The sequence below is a fragment of the Panthera uncia genome, unplaced genomic scaffold, assembly GCF_023721935.1.
Source record: "Panthera uncia isolate 11264 unplaced genomic scaffold, Puncia_PCG_1.0 HiC_scaffold_1581, whole genome shotgun sequence".
In the NCBI taxonomy this organism is placed as follows: Eukaryota; Metazoa; Chordata; class Mammalia; order Carnivora; family Felidae; genus Panthera; species Panthera uncia.
This window is the reverse complement of record NW_026058230.1, coordinates 3,403-25,478: the sequence shown is the minus strand read 5'-3', so window position 1 is coordinate 25,478 and position 22,076 is coordinate 3,403. Positions and strand designations below refer to the sequence as shown.

At 41.2% G+C, this 22,076-nt stretch overlaps 1 protein-coding gene across 1 annotated transcript in view; it reads right to left on the bottom strand.

Annotated features, from left to right (window-relative positions):
* The window catches only part of LOC125917205 (integrin alpha-X-like), a 34,150-nt gene extending 12,288 nt beyond the window's left edge, over positions 1-21,862 (bottom strand). The window contains exons 1-6 of the mRNA XM_049623456.1: positions 17,450-21,862; positions 17,161-17,318; positions 16,864-17,018; positions 15,820-15,951; positions 15,657-15,730; positions 15,300-15,441 (exon numbers count right to left, since the gene is read on the bottom strand). Coding sequence (XP_049479413.1) covers positions 15,300-15,441; positions 15,657-15,730; positions 15,820-15,951; positions 16,864-17,018; positions 17,161-17,318; positions 17,450-17,832 — 1,044 coding nt within the window. The 5' untranslated portion in view covers positions 17,833-21,862. The remainder of the gene's footprint in view (positions 1-15,299; positions 15,442-15,656; positions 15,731-15,819; positions 15,952-16,863; positions 17,019-17,160; positions 17,319-17,449) is intronic.
* Positions 21,863-22,076: the final 214 nt, after the last annotated feature.

The following is a 22,076-nucleotide window of genomic DNA, read 5'->3' as shown; positions in this document are numbered from 1 at the left end:
CCAATATTACGCTATATGCTCTATATTAAGTAACTTGAATTTAAATAAAATCTTGGAAGAAAAAAATAAAATAAACATAAAAAGAAAAGGTTGACTAGAAAACTTTTTGGTTCAGTCAGTGAAGACCCAACTTTCAGAGAGGAACTAGAGACTAGGAAGCCATTTGGTTCAGTAGGTGAAGCCCCAACTTTTAGTGAGGAACTAAATGCTCACAGTAGTACTCTCTGAGCTTCATCTGGTATGTTTGTTGCTGCAGCTTTTGGCATCTTTGCATAATACCAGCCATGTTCTAATTAGAAAATGAGAAATGACTATTTGATTTCTGCATGTAGCCCTTTGGGCTATACTCTCCAAAATTGGGCAGTGTTTAGTTATGAAACTATGAAAAAATTATCTTTTTTTGCAACACTGCTTGGCCAAGATATGTTACATTCTGGAGAAAAATGGCCATTAATTAATGGATTCATAAATTATAATACCATTTTACAGTTAGATATTTGTAAAAGGGAAGGTAAATGGGATGAAATACCTTCTGTTCAGTCTTTTATGATTTTGTATCAGAATAAGCTGGCTCAGAAAAGATGTAAAATTTTACTTCAACAGCATAGTGACACTAAAAAATCTGTGTTGCCTGAATCCAACTGGAGAAAAGAGGATAATTTACTGATTATTGAATTAAACCCCCAAAGGGGGTGCCAGAGCAGCTGCCCCTCCACAGCAGCTCCATTCCAACAACTTGAGCACCAAAGGGACCCTGAACCAGGTCCCCTTACCTTCGGGGGGGGGGGCAGAGTTTGGAAAGATGTCCCCTTCTCATATGCAGCAGGGTGTTTAATTCATCCAGGGAATCACTGATTCCTGAGGATGGCAATATCTGCTAACACAGGTCCCAATTGGATGTTCAGACGCTGGAAGAATGATTTGGGTCCACTCTCCATTCTCTACCTCAGATTTGTTTAATTGAAAAAACAATATGCTTACTTATAGAGATGACCCCAAGAGGATGGAAAATTTGTTTTCATCTATTTTTGCCACTCACAACCCACTTAGGTAGAGGTACAAAATCTGTTAAATACTTTCCTCACTTCTAAGGAATGCTGCATGTGGCCAGGAAAAGGCTAGAGAAGAAGCTAATCAGCTACATGCTGAAACCCCAGTAACCCCTTAAGAGCTGATTCCATGATGGCCATTGCTGCTGTGGATCCCAACTGGAGTGTCAACGTTGGAGACTGCAGTTAGCTTGAACACTATCAGGATTGCATTTTAGCTGGATTAAGAAAAGGAGTCCCTAAGCAAAGGAGTGTAAATAAGAGTCAAGAAGTTAAAACTGAATGAGAACCCTTCAGAATTTCCTGAAAGAATTTTTGAGACACATCAGAAATAAACTGATATTGATCCTGAGGCACCAGAAATTTTTAAGATGATCAATATGATGTTTATCAAACAAAACGTATCTGAAAATTCAAAAAAAAAAAAACCTCCAAACCTGCATTGGTAATGCCCTTCACAATTGTTTGAAACTGTCTTTGAAGTTTTTAACAGTATCAACAGAGACCAAGCACAAGAAATAAAAGAGCACCAGAAAATGAAACAGCATGTTGCCTTGTTAACTGCGGCCTTAACTCAAGGAAATCCAAGACCAGGCCAGGGACCCCTAGAGGGTGAGATCGACAACAGATAAGAAATTCAGGTGCCCCAATTTGGGTCTTGTCAATATGCCTATTGTAAAGAAGAGGGCCATTGGAAAAGAGAATGCCCTAGGCTCATGAGTTCTCTTAAGGGGACAGAGTCCCAAAATGCCCACCAGATACCTTAACTGGCTGATAGTGACTAAGAATGAAGGGGATCAGGGGTTCCTTTAAATCTTGTAAAGCCTATCATCATATACCACAAGGAACCCCAAATAACAATGGCAATGGGAAATAGACTCATTCATGGACTTTTTACTGATGTGAGGGCCACATATTCAGTACTCTGGGTTCTCTCTGCTATAGCTGTACCAAGAGTTTTGGGAGAAGTATTGACTAAAACCTTCCCACAACCACTAAACTGCCAAATGGGACAAATTCACCTTAAACGCAGATTTCTGAATATGCCCGAATGTCCCATCCCTTTACTGGGCTTTGATCTATTAACTAAACTGAATGCTAAAGTTAATTTTGCTATTGGATCCATAGATATAAAGGTACCACCAGAACAAGCTTCATCAAGGTAAAGAAGTTCTATTAGAGCTGCCTGAAGAAGTCATCTGAAAAGTAAGATCAGATGTTTGGATGGATAGAAAGCCAGGACAAGCAAAAGCAGGGACACTTGTACATATTAAGTTTTGTGATGGGAATTCCAAACTTCAGATAGTACCCATTAAAGAAACAAACTAAAAGGGGGAATTCAGCCTGTCCTCTCTGCCTTCTTAGAATTTGGCCTTCTCCACTGTTGCCAGTCCACATACAATGCACCTATTTTTTTCTGTTTATTTATTCATTTTGAGAGAGAGAGAGCATGCAAGCACATGTGAGTGTGGAGGAGTGGCATAGAGAGAGGAAGAGAGAAAATCCCAAGCAGGCTCCACACTCAGTGCAGAGCTCAACACAGGGCTCTATCCCACGATCATAAGATCATGACCTTAGATGAAATCAAGAGTTGGATGCTCAACCAACTGAGCCACCCAGGCACCCCTACAATACACCTATTTTGCCTGTACAAATTTAAGAGCCATTAACCAAACTGTAGAAGATATCCACCTGGTGGTAACTAATTCATATACTCTCTTAACAACCTTGCCGGAGACTTTCAATGGTTTACTTTTCTAGATTTAAAAGATGCATTCTCTTACATCCCTCTCAGTTCAGACTCCCAAAAACTGTTTGCATTTGGAAAGAACCTGAGACTAAGAATAAGCAGCAATATTGCTGGATGGTCCTTCCCTAAGGTTTTAAGAACTCTCTCTGCATTTTGAGGAAAGTCTTAGCCACAGACTTAAGGGACCTCCAATTATAAGGGGGAACCTTCCTTCAATATGTAGTTGATATTTTGGTTGCAAGCAAGACTAGAGAAACCTCAGACCAAAATATGATTTTGACCCTAAACTTCCTGAATTAGCAAGTCTATAAAACCTCAAAGAAAAAGTCCCAAATCTCTCAAACATGTGTTAAATATCAAACTGTCAAAGGGACAAAGGAATCTGCTCCAGACCGAAGGGAAGCATTAGCAAAGGTTCACAGTGCTCATTACCAAAAGACAGTTGCATGGATTCCTAGGCATCACTGGATTTTTCCACATTTGGATTCCTGATTTTTTTAAATATAATTTATTGTCAAATTGGTTTCCATACAACACCCAGTGCTCATCCCAACAAGTGCTCCCCTCCATGCCCATCACCCACTTTCCCCTTTCTCCCACCGCCATCTACCCTTAGTTTTTTCTCAGTCCTTAAGATTCATCACTAAACCTCTCTATGAAATTCTTAAAGGAAGAAATAATGAACTTCTTGATTGGACTGGAGAATGTCATTAGGCATTCCAAGTTGTTAAAGAAAAGCTACTCACAGCTCCTGCTTTGAGCCTTCCATATATCAGGAAGCCTTTTGATTTGTCTGTCCATGAGAGTCAGGGGATCAGTCTTGGGAGTGCTAACTCAGAATTTGGGCAACATAGAAAGATCTGTTGCTATTTTTTCTAAATAATTAGATCTAACAACCAAGGGATGGCCAATGTGTGTGAGAGCAATAACAGCCACTTGTAATCTATTACAAGTAGAAAAATTTGCTTTGGGGTATCCTACCACACTGCATACTCCACATTTATGTACTCTTCCTACTGGAACAAAAGGGTGGCTACTGGCTCACCTCTAGAAGATTAGGCAAATATCAGGTTGTCCTATTGTACAACCCCAATGTTACTTAGAAAGCGGTCTCCACCTTGAACCCAGCCACATTGCTCTCCAACAACACTGAGGGACACATACATGACTGTATACAGATAATTAACAAGTTTATTCCAGCCATCCTGATTTTATGGATCTGACACTGGAAAATCCAGACTTTGAGATGTTTGTGGACTGGAGCAGTATATCATGGATCACGGACAATAAAGAGCTGGATATGCAGTGATGACCCATCAGTAGAAGCTCTCTCACCAGGTACCTCCACTCAGAAAGCTGAAGCCATAGCTCTCATACGAGTCCTCCATTTAGGTATGACAAGACAGTGACTATTTTTACTTATTCTAAATACACCTTTTTACCAGTCCATGCACATGCAGAGCCATTTTGAAGGAAAGAGGTTTGTTAAATTCAGTAAATAGGGAAATTGAACATGACAAAGAGACTTTACAAGTACTAGAAGCTGTTTTGGAACTCAAGGAGGTAGCTATTGTCCCCTGCTGAGGACACCAGAAATTGGACTGTTTTCTTGCCAAAGGTAACAATCAGGCATGATCATACAAAGACTTCAAAAACCCTCTATAACAGCTTTAGTACCAGACATAGACTTAACTAAATACCAACTCTAACCTTCCTCTGAAGACCTAAGAAGAGCTAAGAAATGGATATTTGGACATATTTCTGGCATTGAAACTGGCTGGAAATATAACAAATAAGGAATAAACCTTAACCTAGAACATCTTATGGAAGAGATAATTAGTGATATTCACAAAGCACCTGTTATGGACATAATGCTGCTCTTTAATGGATCCAATCATATATTATGGATCCCAATATTTAGAAAACTGTTCAAAAATAGTTGAAAAATGTGACATTTGTGCTAAAAAAAAAAATCCTAGGACCGAACCCCCACCAGTCCTAAAAGATATAGAACTTAGAGACACCAAACCTGGAGAAAATTGGTAGGAAGATTTTACCATGATGCCGAAAACAACAGGTAACTTTCAATATTTGCTAGAATTTACAGACACCTCTACAAGTTGGGTTGAGTTTTTTTCATGCCATTCAGAGAAGTTTTCAGAAGTTTTCAAAACACTTTAAAACCAATCCTAGATTTGGATTGCCACTAACAATTCAGAGAGACAATTAAGCAGCATTTGTGGCTAAGGTCACACAAGCAGTATCTAATGCCTTGGGCACTTGATGGAGACTACATACTTCCTAGAGACACCAATATTCTGGGAAAACAGGAAAAAAAATGAACCATATGCTTAAAAAACTTTGGTAAAAATCTGCCAAGAAACCAACTTAACTGGGAAAAAAGGTCTTGTCAGTTGCCCTGCTTCAGTAAGAGTGGCTTCTAGAAGTAGGCTTGGTTTAATCCCCTATGAAATGTTTTATGAAAGACACTTTCTGTATTCTTTTCATGACTTAGGAGTTCCAGGTGGGGCTCGTGTTAGGGATTTGGATACTATCGGGTACATTGATTCTTTGGGAAATATTCTAAGTGCTATACATACATTTGCTTCTATCAGGTTGATGCATTTCACAGATGTATTCTTACACCGCTTGAATCTTGGAGACTTGGTGTTATTAAACACCTTGAATAAGAAGCACCTGGAGGATCAATTCCAACCTCAGTTGACAGGACCTTATGAGGTGCTGTTGACCACCATTCTTCAGTGAAACTGAAGGGAATTAAGCCATAGATTTACCACACTCAAGCTGGTTCCACAAGAATCCATTGGTTCCCTATGTCCTGTCAACAAGAACATAGGGAAAAACTCTGCTTGGACCAGAAAGCCTGAGATGGACCTGAAACTGCTACTTGAGAGAACTGGTCTAAAGAAACCAATAGATAAGTAACAAATGACCTATTAATAGTTTATACACTATGAATGTTATTCCATTTTCTATTTGCATTTTCCTGTTACATTTCCTATTTATATTTCCTATTTACATTTCCTAAGTAATTTCCTATTACAATCTCTCGAGTTTGGAAAGATAACTCCATGATTAGGATTTCTCAAATGTCATATACCTATTGGATATGTCACCCTAAACCACACTCAGTGTACAACCACAATGACCCAATAGTAATGCCTGTAACCAACTTTTCTCTGATCCCTAATTTTTCAATACATCTAAATCAATGCACTCCATTAGCTTAGAGTCAGGTTAATCAACTTGGCCTCCCTCATTTTCCTTATCCTTTATTTTTCTCCCAACTATCCCAAAATATGGGCCTCTCACATTCAATGGTTGGAATACACCCCAGAAGCTTGTATTTCTCCTTTTGTTTACAATATAATCATAACAGTTAATAATTTCACCTCTTGTTAAATTAATTGACCCTTTTTCCTTTCATCACCTTTTAGAGATTTTTGAGAAACATGCTGTTTTAAAAGTTACTCATCTTGAGCACTGAGTGTTGTGTGTAAATGATGAACCACTGGAATTTACCCCCAAAACCAAGAGCACACTGTACACACTGTATGTTAGCCAATTTGATGATAAATTATATTTAAAAAACAATAATAAAATAAAATGTGTACTTAAAACAAAAACAAATAAACTTTTAAAAATTGAAAAAAAAAAAGTTACTCATCTTGTCCTGCTCCTCTCTGTACAATACTGAAAACTAAAAGAACTTGACAACATAGGACCCCCACACCCTTCTGTGTTACTCTCTTACCAATTACACCAAACTTAACTATACTTGTTCTTGGTTTCAAATAATACAATGATTCTGCAAAATGAAAGTATTGACCCCAATAAACTAAGAGAAGTGCTATGTGAACCCCAGGTTACATTTTTGTTTGTGGATATCAACACTTCCCTTGGCAATATGAATGTTTATGTGGCTAGCACATGGGAGGTACTTGTCTCCTAGGACATTTGGTCACCCCTTTTTTCATATATAATTCTAATAAAAGCAGACGTTTGACAAGTCCTCTCAACTGTTCTACAGGTTAAAGAGAGAAATCACAAAATATTCTGATTATTTTCCCAGAAGTCAGGAAGATGGAATTTGGTACATGTTTGGGAGACCATTATTGCCAAGGTGTTGAAATGACATCACATGAACATACGATAAGAAATTCTTCAGTAACTTTAGGAATTATTAAATAAAATAAAACTTCCCAAGCCATAGCGGCCCAACAAAAGGCCTTGGGCAGCAATAGTTTTATATAATATAATTTAATATTAATATAATTTGTAAAATATATAATTTTATATAATATATAATAGTTTTATATAACATAATTTAGATTATATTTTAGCAGAGCAAGGAGGTGTTTGTGTAAAAGCTAATTCATCATGCAGCATATATATTAGCACTTCCTCAGAAATTGAAGCTTGTATTTACAAAATAAGACAACAAGCTACTTGGTTACAACAAGTCTCCCCTAATGTCCCAGACTCAGATTTGGACTCGTTTTCCAGGTTATTTTCTTGGATCCTCCAAGAAATTAGATCAATTTCCCTAGGATTATTCATATTCCTACTTCTCCTTTGCTACTTAATCATAAAATGTGGTATAAAATGTACAAAAATTATTAACCAAAGTACAAAAATTTTGGTAATGCAAAATGCTAGCTTACAACATGGAACAAAGGATATTTCCAAATAAGTGCGAAAAGTTTCCATTCCTCTAACCCTGATCTACACACTATTTCAGCAGGAAGTAGCTAGAGTAGTCATCATCCCAGTTCCCTCAAGAATGAGGAATAATCAAAAGACAGTGGGCATTGGGGCGCCTGGGTGGCGCAGTGGGTTAAGCGTCCGACTTCAGCCAGGTCACGATCTCACGGTCCGTGAGTTCGAGCCCCACGTCAGGCTCTGGGCTGATGGCTCGGAGCCTGGAGCCTGTTTCAGATTCTGTGTCTCCCTCTCTCTCTGCCCCTCCCCCGTTCATGCTCTGTCTCTGTCTCAAAAATAAATAAAAAACGTTGAAAAAAAAAAAAAAAAAAAAGACAGTGGGCATGGAAACCAGTAACCAAAGAGTTAACAGGACTAATAAGTGCAACTGCAACTTTTTACCCAAATCTGCTTGTTCTCAGAATGCAACCTGCCACCATGTCTCTGTAGATAACAGTCTTGCCTGATGCCATGATAACAGAAGGTTGATTTAGTTGTCCTGCAGAGACTCAAGCCTTCACTAAGAAACTGACCAGAACCAGGGAATACACATGGCAGAGAGGTAGGGGGACCCAAAGCTTCCTAGTCCCTCAAACACAGCAGTGTTGAGGCCAAAGGACTTTGAATTCCAAGAGTCCGGGCCACAGAGTGACAGAGACATCTCCAGGGGCCCACAAGGACAAACTGGTGGGCCATAGGTGTATGATTGTGAACTGGGAGAGATAAAATGGGTGGCATAGGCATGAAGGGGAGGGATCCCCTTCTGTGGAGAGACAAAGGGGAGAGAAAGAGAGGCTGTGGAAGTGTAAGACTATATTTGGACAAGAGAGAAACCACAGACCTGAGATCAAAAAAAAAAAAAAAAAGAAATATCCAATTTCTAACTTCGAGGCTTTCTCTGGACTGGAGTCAGCTGCCCTGTTCTCGCACCTGGAAAGGAGGGGAGCCCACCCAGGGCTCAGTAACTAGTTCAGCGACACAGTCCACAGTGGGAGAAAGCAATCCCCTCCCTCATGTGCTGTGGGAAGAATGTATACAGCCATTCAAAGGAAAAAGCACCCTGCCTGTGCCCACCAGCCAGAAACCATTTATCGGTGGGGTGGAGCAGCACTTCTCCCGGAACTGAGGTGCACAGAGTGGGACCCTTTAAGACATCAGGGTTTGAATCCCAGCTGAGCACTAGGGAGGCATAGGAGTCGAGTCAGTGGAGCAAAGAAAAAAAAATAGGCCTGCTTATGCCCACACAGTGCTGCGAGGACTACCTGAGCAGAGTGGTTTGGAACACCTGGTCTGGGGAGGAGAGACTGGGGTGTCACCATTTTTCTCCCCATCACCAACAAGGTGGGGCTTCAGAGAAGGGACAGCAGGCCCACAGTGGAGGCGGGACTCACCTACACCAAACCATACCCTTCAACACCAGATAACTACATATCTACCAGAGATTGACATTGACCAACCAGGCACCCCCTCTTCCAGATGAGTGCTGCCACCGGTTCCAAGGCACCCAGAGGTTTTGCCTTTCCAAATTTAATTCTTGGACAATTCTTAGTTTATATATTTTTTCTTCCTTTTCTCCTTATTTCTTCCCTTCCCTAGTCTGGGTATTCAGGTTGTTGGTTTGTTTAAGCAGACATATTTAATCTATTTTCTTTATACCTGTTCTATATCTCCCTCTTTATTTCCCCCTCTCTCTTTCTCTCTCTCTCTCTCTCACTCTCTCTCTGAATTAAGCCATATAGTTCTCTGCCTGGTCAATTTTCTTTTCTTTTCTTTTTCCCTTCCACGGTCATTTTTCTCTTTGTATGGGATAAGGCCTGTTCCACCACTCCCACCACCCCCTTTTTTAAAAATTTTTTTTCCAGGGTTACTTTAATGAACAAATCAAAGCACACCTGGTACAGAGCCCAAAACATCACTACGAGGAGGGAAATAAAGAAGCTAGAGTCACAACAACAGAGAGTACATAACACACTCCAAAAAACACCTCCTGAAGGTCCAGGTCCTGGACAGTGTATAGTAGTGCTCGCAGGTGCAGGACACAAAAGTTTCTAAAACACAGAAGGGACAGAAAACTAGCCAAAATGATGAAACAGAAGGATTCTCCTCAAAATAAATTCCAGGAAGAAATGACAGCTAAAGAATTGATCACAACAGATATAAACAATATAACTGAACAAGAATTTAGAATAATAGTCATAAGATTAATCACTGGGCTTGAAAAAAAAAAACATAGAAGACAGCAGAGAATCTATTGCTGCAGAGATCAAGGAACTAAAAAATAGTCATGATGAATTTAAAAATGCTGTAAATGAGGTGCAAAATAAACTAAAGGTGCTGACACTGAACACTGAAGAGGCAGAGGGGAGATTAGGTGAAATAGAGGATACAATTATGGAAAAAGATGAAGCTGAGAAAAAGAGAGATAAAAAAAAATTCTCGACCATAAGGGGAGAGTTAGAGAACTAAGTGATTCAATGAAATGGAATAATATCCATATCATAGGAGTTTCAGGATAAGAAGGGAGAGAGATAGGAGCAATTTGAACAAATCATAGCTGAGAACTTCCCCAATCTGGGGAAAGAAACAAACATTGAAATCCAGGAGGCACAGAAAGCTCCCTTCAGATGCAACAGGAATCGATCTTCTGCATAACATATCATAGTGAAACTGTCAAAATGAAAAGATAAAGAGAGAATTCTAAAAGCAAGAGATCTTAAAGGGGACTCTGTGAGGAATGTTGCAAAGACTACAAAGGACCAGAGACATCACCAAAAAGATGAAACCTACAGATAACAAATTAACATTAAATCCACATCTTTCAATAATAACACTGAATGTAAATGGACTAAATGCTCCAATCAAAAGACATAGGGTATCAGAATGGATTAAAAAAAAAAAAAGACCCATCAATTTTCTGTCTACCTTTAGACCTGAGGACACCTTCAGATTGAAAGTGAGGGGATGGAGAACCATCTATCATGCTACTGTAAGTCAAAAGAAAACTGGAGTAGCCATACTTGTATCAGACAAACTAGATTTTAAACTAAAGGCTGTAACAAGAAATGAAGAAGGGCATTATGTCATAATTACAGGGTCTATCCATCAAGAAGAGCTAACAATTATAAATGTTTATGCGCCCAATTTGAGAGCTCCCAAATATATAAAACAATCACAAACATAAGCAATCTTGTTATAAGAATATGGTAATTGCAGGTGACTTTAATATTCCACTTACAACAATGGACAGATCATATAGGCAGAAGATCAATAAAGAAACAATGGCCCTGAATGATATACTGGACCAGATGGACTTGACAGATATTTTCAGAACTTTTCATCCAAAAGCAGCAGAATACACATTCTTCTCGAGTGCACATGGAATGTTCTCCAAGATAGATCATATACTGGGTCACAAAACATCCATCAATAAATATAAAAGAATTTAGATCATACCATGAACATTTTCAGATCACAATGCCATGAAACTTGAAATCAACCACAGGAAAAAGTTTGGAAAACCTCCAAATGCGTGGAGGTTAAAGAACATCCTAGTAAAGAATGAATGGGTCAACCAGGCAATTAAAGAAGAAATTTAAAAATTTATGGAAACAAATGAAAATGAAAACACGACAGTCAAAACCATTTGGGATGCAGTAAAGGTTGTCTTAAGGGGAAAACACATTGCAATCCAGGCCTATCTCAAAAAACAAGAAAAATCCCAAATACAAAATCTAACAGCAAACTTAAAGGAACTAGAAGCAGAACAACAAAGAAACCCCAAGGCCAGGAGAAAAAGAGAAATAATAAAGATCAGAGCAGAAATAAACAATATAGAATTAAAAAAAAAAAAAAAACCAGTAGAACAGATCAATGAAACTAAGAGCTGATTTTTTGAAAAAATAAGTAAAATTGATAAACTCCTAGCCAGACTTCTTAAAAAGAAAAGAGAGAGGACCCAAATAGATAAAATCACGAATGAAAATGGATTTATCACAACCAATCCCTCAGAAATACAAGCAGTTATCAGAGAATACTATGAAAAATTATATGCCAACAAATTGGACAACCTGGAAGAAATGGACAAATTCCTAAACAACCACACGCTTCCAAAACTCAATCAGGAGGAAATAGAAAGCTTGAACAGACCCATAACCAGCGAAGAAATTGAATCAGTCATCAAAAATGCCCCAACAAACAAGAGTCCTGGGCCAGATGGCTTCCCAGTGGAATTCTACCAGACATTTAAATCAGACTTAATACCTATCCTTCTCAAGCTGTTCCAAAAATAGAAATGGAAGGAAAAGTTCTGGACTCATTCCATGAAGCCAGCATTACACTGATTCCCAAACCAGAGACCCCACAAAAAAGGAGAACTACAGGCCAATATCCCTGATGAATATGGATGCAAAAATTCTCAACAAGATACTAGCAAATCGAATTCAACAGCATATAAAAACAATTATTCACCATGATCAAGTGGGATTCATTCCTGGGATGCAGGGCTGGTTCAATATTTGCAAAGCAATCAATGTGATACATCACATTAATTAAAGAAAGGCTAAGAACCATATGATCCTGTCAACAGATGCAGAAAAAGCATTTGACAAATTACAGCATCCTTTCTTAATAAAAAAACTCTCAAGAAAGTCGGGATAGAAAGAACATACCGGAACATCATAAAAGCCATATATGAAAAGCCCACAGCTAATATCATCCTCAATGGGGAAAAACTGAGACCTTTCCCCCTGAGATCAAGAACAGGACAAGGATGTCTACTCTCACCACTGTTGTTTAACATAGTGTTGGAAGTCCTAGCATCACCTATCAGATGACAAAATGAAATAGAAAGCATCAAAATTGGCAAAGAAGTTGAGCTTTCACTTTTCGCAGATGACTTGATATTCCACATGGAAAACCGGAAAGACTCCACCAAAAAGCTGCTAGAACTGATACATTAATTCAGCAAAGTCACAGGGTACAAAATCAATGTACAGAAGTCTGTTGCATTTCTATACACCAATAATGAAGCAACAGAAAGAGAAATCAAGACTTCGATCCCACTTACAATTGCACCAAGAACCATAAAATACCTAGGAATAAACGTAACCAAAGATGTAAAAGATCTGTATGCTGAAAACTATAGAAAACTTATGAAGGAAATTGAAGAAGACACAAAGAAATGGAAAAACATTCCGTGCTCATGGATTGGAAGAATAAATATTGTTAAACTGTCAATACAACCAAAGCTATCTACACATTCACTGCAGTCCCAATCAAAATTGCACCAGCATTCTTCTCAAAGCTAGAACAAACAATCCCAAAATTTGTATGGAATCAGAAAAGACCCTAAATAGCCAAAGTAATGTTGAAAAAGAAAACCAAAGCGGGGGGCATCACAATCCCAGACTTAGGCTCTACTACAAAGCTGTAATCATCAAGACAGTATGGTACTGGCACAAAAAACAGACACATAGACCAATGGAATAAATAGAGACCCCAGAATTGGACCCATAAATGTATGGCCAACTAATTTTTGACAAAGCGGGAAAGAGTATCCAATGGAAAAAAGATAGTATCTTTAACAAATGGTGCTGGAAGAACTGGACAGCAAGCAACATGCAGAAGAATGAAACTGGACCACTTTCTTACACCATACACAAAAATAAACTCAAAATGAATGAAAGACCTAAATGTGAGACAGGAAACTATCAAAACTCTAGAGGAGAAAACAGGCAACAACCTCTTTGACCTCAGCCGCAGTAATTTCTTGCTTGACACATCTCCAAAGGCAAGAGAATTAAAAGCAAAAGTGAAGTATTGGGACCTCATCAAGATAAATAGCTCTGCACTGCAAAGGAAACAATCAACCAAACTAAAAGGCAACTGACAGAATGGGAAAAGATATTTGCAAATGACATACCAGATAAGGACTTAGCATCCAAAATCTGTAAAGAACTTACCAAATTCAACACCCAAAAAATAAATAATCCAATCAAGAAATGGGCAGAAGACATGAATAGAGACTTTTCCATAGAAGACATCCAGATGGCAAAAAGACACATGAAAAGATGCTCAACACACTCATCATCAGGGAAATACAAATCAAAACCACACTGAGATACCACCTCACACTGGTCAGAGTGGCTAAAATTAACAACTCAGGAAACAACAGATGCTGGCGAGGATGTGGAGAAACGGGAACCCTCTTGTACTGTTGGTGGGAATGCAAACTGGTGCAGCCACTCTGGAAAACAGTGTGGAGGTTCCTCAAAAAATTAAAAATAGAACTGCCCTACAACCCAGGAACAGAACTACTAGGAATTTATCCAAAGGAAACAGGAGCGCTGATGCATAGGGGCACATGTACCCGTATAGCAGCTCTTATGGGTGCTATATAGCCAAATTATGGAAACAATAGCCAAATTATGGAAAGATCCTAAATGCCCATCAAGTGACGGATGGATAAAGAAGATGTGGTTTATATGTACAATGGAATGCTGCTTGGCATTGAGAAGGAATGAAATCTGGCCATTTGCAGCAACGTGGATGGAACTGAAGGGTATTATGCTAAGTGAAATAAGTCAGTCAGAGAAAGACAGATACCATATGTTTTCACTCATATGTGGATCCTGAGAAACTTAACAGAAGGCCATGGGGGAGGGGAAGGGAAAAAAAAGTTACAGAGAGGGAGGGAGGCAAACCATAAGAGCCTCTTAAATACTGAGAACAAACTGAGGGTTGATGGGGGTTGGGGGAGAGGGGAAAGTGGGTGATGGGCATTAAGGAGGGCACCTGTTGGGATGAGCACTGGGTGTTGTATGGAAACCAATTTGACAATAAATTATATTTAATAAAAAATAAATAATAAAAATAAATAAATAAACATTTAAATTTTTTTAATTAATAAATAAAAGGTTTAAAAAGAAAAAGAAACTGACCAGAACCAGTCATGACCACTGACTGTCTCTGAGAATGCACATATGTCCAATGTATGAACTTTTGACATAGAAGGGCCTAAAACCCTACTCTCAGATCATATTATGGACACCAATCTCTGGTTGTGGATTGCATGAAAACATATGTAGAAGCTTCTCGCAGGCACAGATGACAAAATGACTTCAACCTTCCCCTACTTATTAATTTCCTTTATCTGATTTTGAAGTCATGTAGCTCCTCTCCCCTATAGCCAGACTCTTTTTTTGTTTGTTGCCTTAAAAATCTCTGACTCTCCCCCTTAGAGAAGGTGGATTTGAGGCTGGATTTCCCATCTCCTGGTTGGGCTGCCTCTCGAATAAACCCTTCCCATGCTGCGTATTCAATGTCTCAGTGACTGGCTTTGCTGTGCACTAGGCATACAGACTGAGGTTTGATTACCAAAGTATCCAAAGCCCTGATCTATAGAAACCAATAAATTCAACTCTTTCTTCTACAGAACAGTGTTTTAAACTATTTGAGGGCCAAGATGTTTTATTTAAAGAGGAATACTTATATGGTGTGGAAAACAAAGAAATTTAAGGCAGGGTCCCCTTTCTCTCCACATTTGCAGCCTTGTGGGAATTAATTTCTGATAGTATCTCTAAAATACAATACCCAGAGTTGAACACAGCATGAGCCAAGGCAAGCTCCAGCAATATAACCATATTCATCCAACTATGATCACCCCAGTCCTCTTGGCTTACAAGAGGCTGCTAAGCAATGGTGGCACCTGCCTGAGCTCTAAACCAAGCACAGGAGTCTCTGCTGACCCCCAGCCATCAGCTGCTTTCTTCCCCAGATACCTGGCTCCCTGCCACACGACGATAAGACAGCCCTGGAGGGTAGAAGAAGGTGATTGTGGTTCCATAGGAGTCTTCACCATCATTCCACACTGTCACTTTCATATTCAGCTCCAGGGTACTCCCCACCACCAGAGTCTTCAAGCTAGTTGTTGGGGTAGAGGGCAGGAGATAATTCTGGGACTGGGGCTAGAAATGGTCTGGGGATAAAACACAGAGTGAGGAAGTAGGGAAGAAATGGGGTACAGGTTGTCTGTTTCTGAGCACAGGGTAGAAATGTTAGGGAGAGCCAGAGCAGGAGCTCCAGGTTCAAGAAGAGGGGTTGGGGAACCAGGGCAGGTCTAAGGAGTGGTAGCTCACCCTGAGAAGTCAAAGGAGATGCCAAGGTCATCCTGACAGACATGGTCAGTTCCACAATTCTTCTCAAAGGGAAGCTGAAAGGGAAGGCAAAGTGAGGTTTTCCCCAAGTTCTGGAGTCCACACCCTCCACTCCTTTCTGGAAGATTCCAGTACCAGGACTCACAGAGGCCACGAAGTATCGCTGAGCATCCACAGCCAAGACAGGCTGGAGGTTTCCAAAGGAAGGGATAGGTTTGCCCACCAGAGAGAAGTTGAGACGCAAGGTGATGGGGGTCACTGAGTCCTCCACACAGGCCTAGAGAATGGACATTGAAAACAGCAGTGGCTAAAGAATGCATCCTCACAGTCACTAGCTGTGTCCTGTTCCCTCATCTGTAAAATGTAAAATCTGTGTGCAATGACTATAATTCCACCATGCAGAACCTCTGCTTTGCCTATTTTCTGCCTTGAATTCCTTACCCCCAGCCTCCTACACAGCTCATTCATTCTATTCAGGATCTTCCCAAACTCTACCTGCTCAAGAGGTCTCCCCAATACCTTCTCTGCTCTCCTCCCTGACTTTATCCTTTTTTTTAATTTTTAAATGTTTATTCTCTTTTTTTTTTTGAAAGAGAGAGAGAGAGAGCAAGTGGGAGAGGGGCAGAGAGAGGGAGACACAGCATCCAAAGCAGGATCTAGGCTCTGAGCTGTCAGCACAGAGCCTGACACAGGGCTCGAACTTATGAACCACAAGATCATGACCTGAGCTGAAGTCAGATGCTCAACCGACTGAGCCACCCAGGTGCCCCGACTTTATCTTTCTTCATAGCATTCATCACTATCTGACATCTATTATCTAGGAACTTGATTGCTTTTGGCCTTCCCCTAGAGTTTCCCATGATCATGCTGTGTCCCCAGTGCCTCAGACAAGGCCTGTCTCAGAGAAGCAGTTCCTAAAAGAATCCCAGTACATCAACCCATAGCTCTCTAAACCAGTGGTTCTATCCTAAAATCCAGCTATGTAGCCTCAGCAATTACAGGTGACCCATCCATTTATTCGTTTGCTCACTCACTCATTCAGCTAACAATGTTATGCACCTCCTGTATGCCAGGTGCTGTGCTGGGGCTGAACCACAGTGAGAATCAGAACACACTCTGTTCTTTCCCTGCCCAGCCCACTGCCAGCCTCAGAATCTCTGCCATCCCCAGGACTTCAAAGTCCCCTTACCAGGAGGAGCAACCTCACGGTCTCACAGTACTGTCTCAGCCCAAGGACTCGGATATGAGTCAGATTCCGGGCTTTTGTCTCCTCAAAGATGGCACGGGGATTCTGGCGGCCAGGGTCGAGGGTCAGGTCAAAGGTCACAGAGCTTTGGAGGTCACCTGCAGGGGAAAGGAGGGGATAAGGAGAGATGAGAGAGCCAGAAATGCCTCAGGTGGACAAGGTTCAAGGTAGGAGACAGGAGTCCTGAGCTGAGGGATTCCAAGTGTCAGGGTATCTTGGGTCAAAGAGGAGAGGACTCACCCAGCCGATTCTTGGGACTTTCATAAATACGAAGGCAGACGTTGGCATCACCCAGTGCCTTGACAGAGGCTGTCTCTTCCCGACATTCAAACACAGACCTGGCAATCTCTGCAGATGTGAATTGGATATTCATCCACACCCTGAGCACAGGTCTGGTCCTATGAGTGGAAAACTGAGCTGATGGCAGGCCCTTGATCCCAGGAAGACAACGTGGGATGGGGATTGGGAGGCTGGAGTCCTACGTGGACTTAGGATACCATCTGGAAGTGTCTGAGAAAGGCTTTCTCACCTTAGCAACACCACCTGCCCCTGGGCCCCCACAGCCAGGTCCACCAGTCCATCCAGGGTAAGGTCCTGACCCCCACTCAGTGACTGCCCAAAATACTGGAGGCTGGGGGAGAGCTGGGAGCCTGAGATCCGCTGGCGAGAAAGGGAACGGCAAGTCAAGTTGAGGGTGAGGGAAACGAGTTGGAAATTAGCAACAAGAGGAACAGGAAGGTATGAATGTGGGAGACAGAAAGAAGAGGTGAGTAGTGAAAAGATGTCACCAGAAGTGCTTAAAAAGAGGAGGTGGGGTGGGGCAATGATGACTAAAGAAAAGGAAAGATCCCTAAGACATAAGTGAAGACATGGTGATTGAAAGGCTGGCCTGGCGACCTGGGTCTCATTCATTCATTAATTTACTTAGTCTCAGGTTCAATTATGGAGCCTCCACTCATGAGCATGAGGACTTGGGCCAGGATCTGATCTTACTGTGCCTCAGTTTCCTCATGCTTCATATGGGGATAATAATACCTCAGAGTTTAGCTGTGAGTAGTAAATGAATTAATGCATATAGTTCTTTGAACAGCACCTGGAAAAGTCACTAGTCAGTTACTGATTATGATGAGTATTAGGGCTAAATGGGACCTCAGAGCTCATCTGACCCCACCTCCTACTTTTCAGACAGTGCCAAGGCCACATGACCTTTAAGAGATCAGCTCCATATCTGAAATCAGATCCTCTGACACCATGCCCAAGGCCCCTTTTTGCTCCCAAGGGCGACCATATCTCTTCAGAGGACAAGGGATGGGAAGTGGCTGTACCCATAATAAAATGCTCTGGAAACTTGCCTCCCCTGTGCATTCCTTCTCTTTTATTTCCATTGCCCCTGTAATGACAAATCCCTTGAAGAATGTGTCCTTTAAAATCTCTGGACACTGCTGGGACTGGAAGACATTAAGCATAGTCATATTAAATAAAGAGTAATTTACCAATTACTAAGGGTGTCTAGAAAGGAAGAGGCAGGAAGTGATATACAAACCCAGTCAAATGGCTTCATGCTCAAGAAAACTGATCTTACCACCATATCCTCAGGTTTGTGTGGGGCCCAGTGGGAACAGGGTAAGTCCTTCCCAGTCAAGTATGTTGTGGGATACATCATGGTGGGAAGGAGGAAAATCATGGTGGGCCAGCAAATCTGGAAAGGTCTCCTCTTAGAGTCCTTATACCCTCTTGGGTATAACTCAAGTGATATTTGCAATTGAGATTTTTCATAGATATGCTTCTAAGCAGCTGTAGCAACGTGAAGTTAAACAGGTGGTGTGGAATGAATGCAGTTTCTTGACATCTGGTGTTATTGTCAACAAAGCCTTTCACCCTCTTCTTAAACTTCCAAGTTCTTTAGTGGCGCCTGGGTGGGTCAGTAGATTAAGCGTCTGACTCCTGATTTCAGCTCAGGTCATGATCTGCTAGCTTGTAGCAGTGCAGAACCTGCTTGGGATTATCTCTCTACCTCTCTCTGTCTGCCCCTCTACTACTAGCACACCCTCACTCTTGCTCTCTCTCAAAATGAATAAGTAAACTTAAAAAAAATTTCCAAGTTATTTAGAACCCCTCCCATTGTTAAACTGTATTAACAATAGTTGATTATAATACTGTAACACCAATTATATGCCAGGCACATGTGTATATTTATACTATGTATGTACTCTATATGTACTAACTCATTTATCCTCACAGAAGCAGCCAAGTGAGGTTGGTTCTCTTATTATCACCATTTTACAGATGAGGAAACTGAACACAGAGAGATTGTAATGACTAAGACCATGTAGCTGGGAAGTAACAGAACTGTAGAGACCTTCTTTGACATTTTTGTTGTGACAACTTTTTGAGATATAGTTCACACACCATACAATTTACTCTTTTAAAGCATACAAGTCAGTGGTTTTAGGATGTTCTCAGAGTTATGCTACCATCACCAAATCAATGTTAGAACATTTTGATCACCCCCCAAGAAAACCCATACCCCTTATCACCCACACCCATGTTCCTCATTTTCCTCCATTGCCAGTCCCTGACAACCCCCAATCTACTTTCTATCTCTGTGGATTTACCTATTCTGGACATTTCATATAAATGGAATCATACAATATGTGCCCTTTTGTTTCTGGCTTCTTTTTACTTAGCATTATGTTTTCAAGCTTCATCCATGTTGTAGCAAATACCAGTATTTCATTCCTTTCATGGCCAAGTAATGTTCCATCATATAGGTATTTATTTACAACAGAATTTATCTGCTCATCAGTTAATGGATATTTGGATTATTTCCATATTTTGGATATTATGAATAATGCCCCTATGAACATTGATGTATAACTTTTTGTGTGGACATAAGGTTTCAATTCTCTTGGGTGGAATTGCTGAGTCATACAGTAACTCTACGTACAACCTTTTGAGGAACTGCCAGATGTGTTCCAAAGTAGCTGCAGCATTTTACATTCACACCAGCAGTGTTTACGGATACCAAACATTCAACATTCTCACCAACACTACTTATGATCTATCTTTTTATTCTAGCCATGCCAGTGGCTGTGAAATGGTATCTCACAGTGGTTTTGATTTGCTGATGACTGATGACTAATGATGTTTGACATCTTTTCATGTGCATATTGGTCCTTTGTATATCATCTTTGGAGACATGTCTATTCAAATCCTTTGCCTATTTTTTAATTGAGGCTTTCTTTAACTTTTGCCATGAGAAGAAACCCTCCCTTTTCAGGAGAACCTGCCCCATGGATGAAGTACTCCTGCCTAGACAGATATTTGGCAGGATTACTAATGACATGAGGAAATAGTCATAAAGCATCAAAGGAGAAGGGGTGAATAGACAGGCACACAGAGGCAGCCCAACCTAAACTGGCAACAGGGAGCCACCAAGAGAGCCAGCACTGGGTTAGAAGTCAGGAAATTGAAGCCTCCCTCATCACCATTCCTAATCCACAATAAACCTTGGGCAAATCACTGATTTTCTCCATGCCCCAGATTTCATCTCTAACATAGGTTTGCTAATGCCTGGCTTATGTACCTTGTAAAGCTGCTGGGGGATTAACAGGTCTGGATAGAGAGCTCACTCAAGAATCAAGTCCTAGATTTACAGAGGAGAAGATGGTGGCATAGGAGGACACTGGGCTCACTGCGTCCTGCTGGTCACTTGAATTCCACCCACATCTGCCTAAATAACCCAGAAAACCGCCAGAAGACTAGCAGAACGGACTCCCCAGAGCCAAGCATAGACAAGAGGTCCACGGAAGAGGGTAGGAAGGGTAGAGAGGCGGTGTGTGCTACACGAACTGGTGGGAGGGAGCCAGGACGGTGGAGGGGCAGCCTGCCTGGCAAGGTGGAATCCCCTAGTCTGGCTTGAAAAAGCGGAGGGGCCAGACTGCGTGAGTTCTGACAGCCAGTGGGACTTAACATCTGGAATGTTATAAGTCACCAGCTCGGCTCAGAGAGCAGGAGGGCGAGAGGACACCAGGAGGGAGAGGTGTTGAGCCCTGGAAGACAGAGCTCAGCTCAGCAGGGAACAAAGGCACTGGCCAGCGCCATCTCTCCCTCCCATCCCCCAGCCGAAATTCCAAAGGGAACCATTTCCTGTCACTGAAATTGCTTGCACCACGCAAACACCCAATGCTGTGCCTCTGTGGATCCATCCCTTCGACGGGTCTGCCTGCCTCCCTCCCAGTGCTGCAGGGCCCCTTGTGCAGGGGAACACTGATAGCAAAGTGAGCTAAGCCTGCCCCTCCCACCCCTGTACACCTAGGGGATCCACCCCAGCTAATATGCCAGATCCCATCAAAGCAGCACCACAAGCCTGGCAGTGTGCAAGTAGCCCAGACAGGGGCCACACCACTCCACAGTGAGTCCTGCCCCTGGGAGAGCGGAACATAAAGTACACACCAGTCTCACTGTGGCCCCAGCGGTGGGCTGGGGACAGACATGAGGTCTGACTGTGGCCCCACCCACCAACTCAAGTTACTCCAGACAGCACAGGGGAAGTGCCCTGCAGTTCTGCGCCACTCCAGGGACTATCCAAAATGACAAAATGGAAGAATTCTCCTCAAAAGAAACTCCAGGAAATAGCAACATCTAATGAATTGACCAAAAATGATTTAAGCAATATAACAGAACAAGAATTTAGAATAATCATCATAAAATTAATCGCTGGGTTTGTAAAAAGTATAAAGGACAACAGAGAATCTATTGCTACAGAGATCAAGGGACTAAGAAACAGTCATGAGAGCTAAAAAAAAAAAAAATGCTATAAATGAGGTGCAAAATAAAATGGAGGCGACCACAGCTCGGATTGAAGAGGCAGAGGAGAGAATAGGTGAATTAGAAGATAAAACTATGGAAAAAGAAGAAGCTGAGAAAAAGGGAAATTAAAAAATCCATGACTATGAGGTGAAAATTAGAGAACTAAGTGATGCAATGAAACGGAACAATACCCGTATAATAGGAATTCCAGAAGAGAGAGAGAAAGGGGCTGAAGGTGTACTTGAACAAATCATAGCTGGGAACTTCCCTGATCTGGGGAAGGAAAAAGGCATTGAAATCTAAGAGGCACAGAGAACTCCCTTCAGACATAACTTAAATCGATC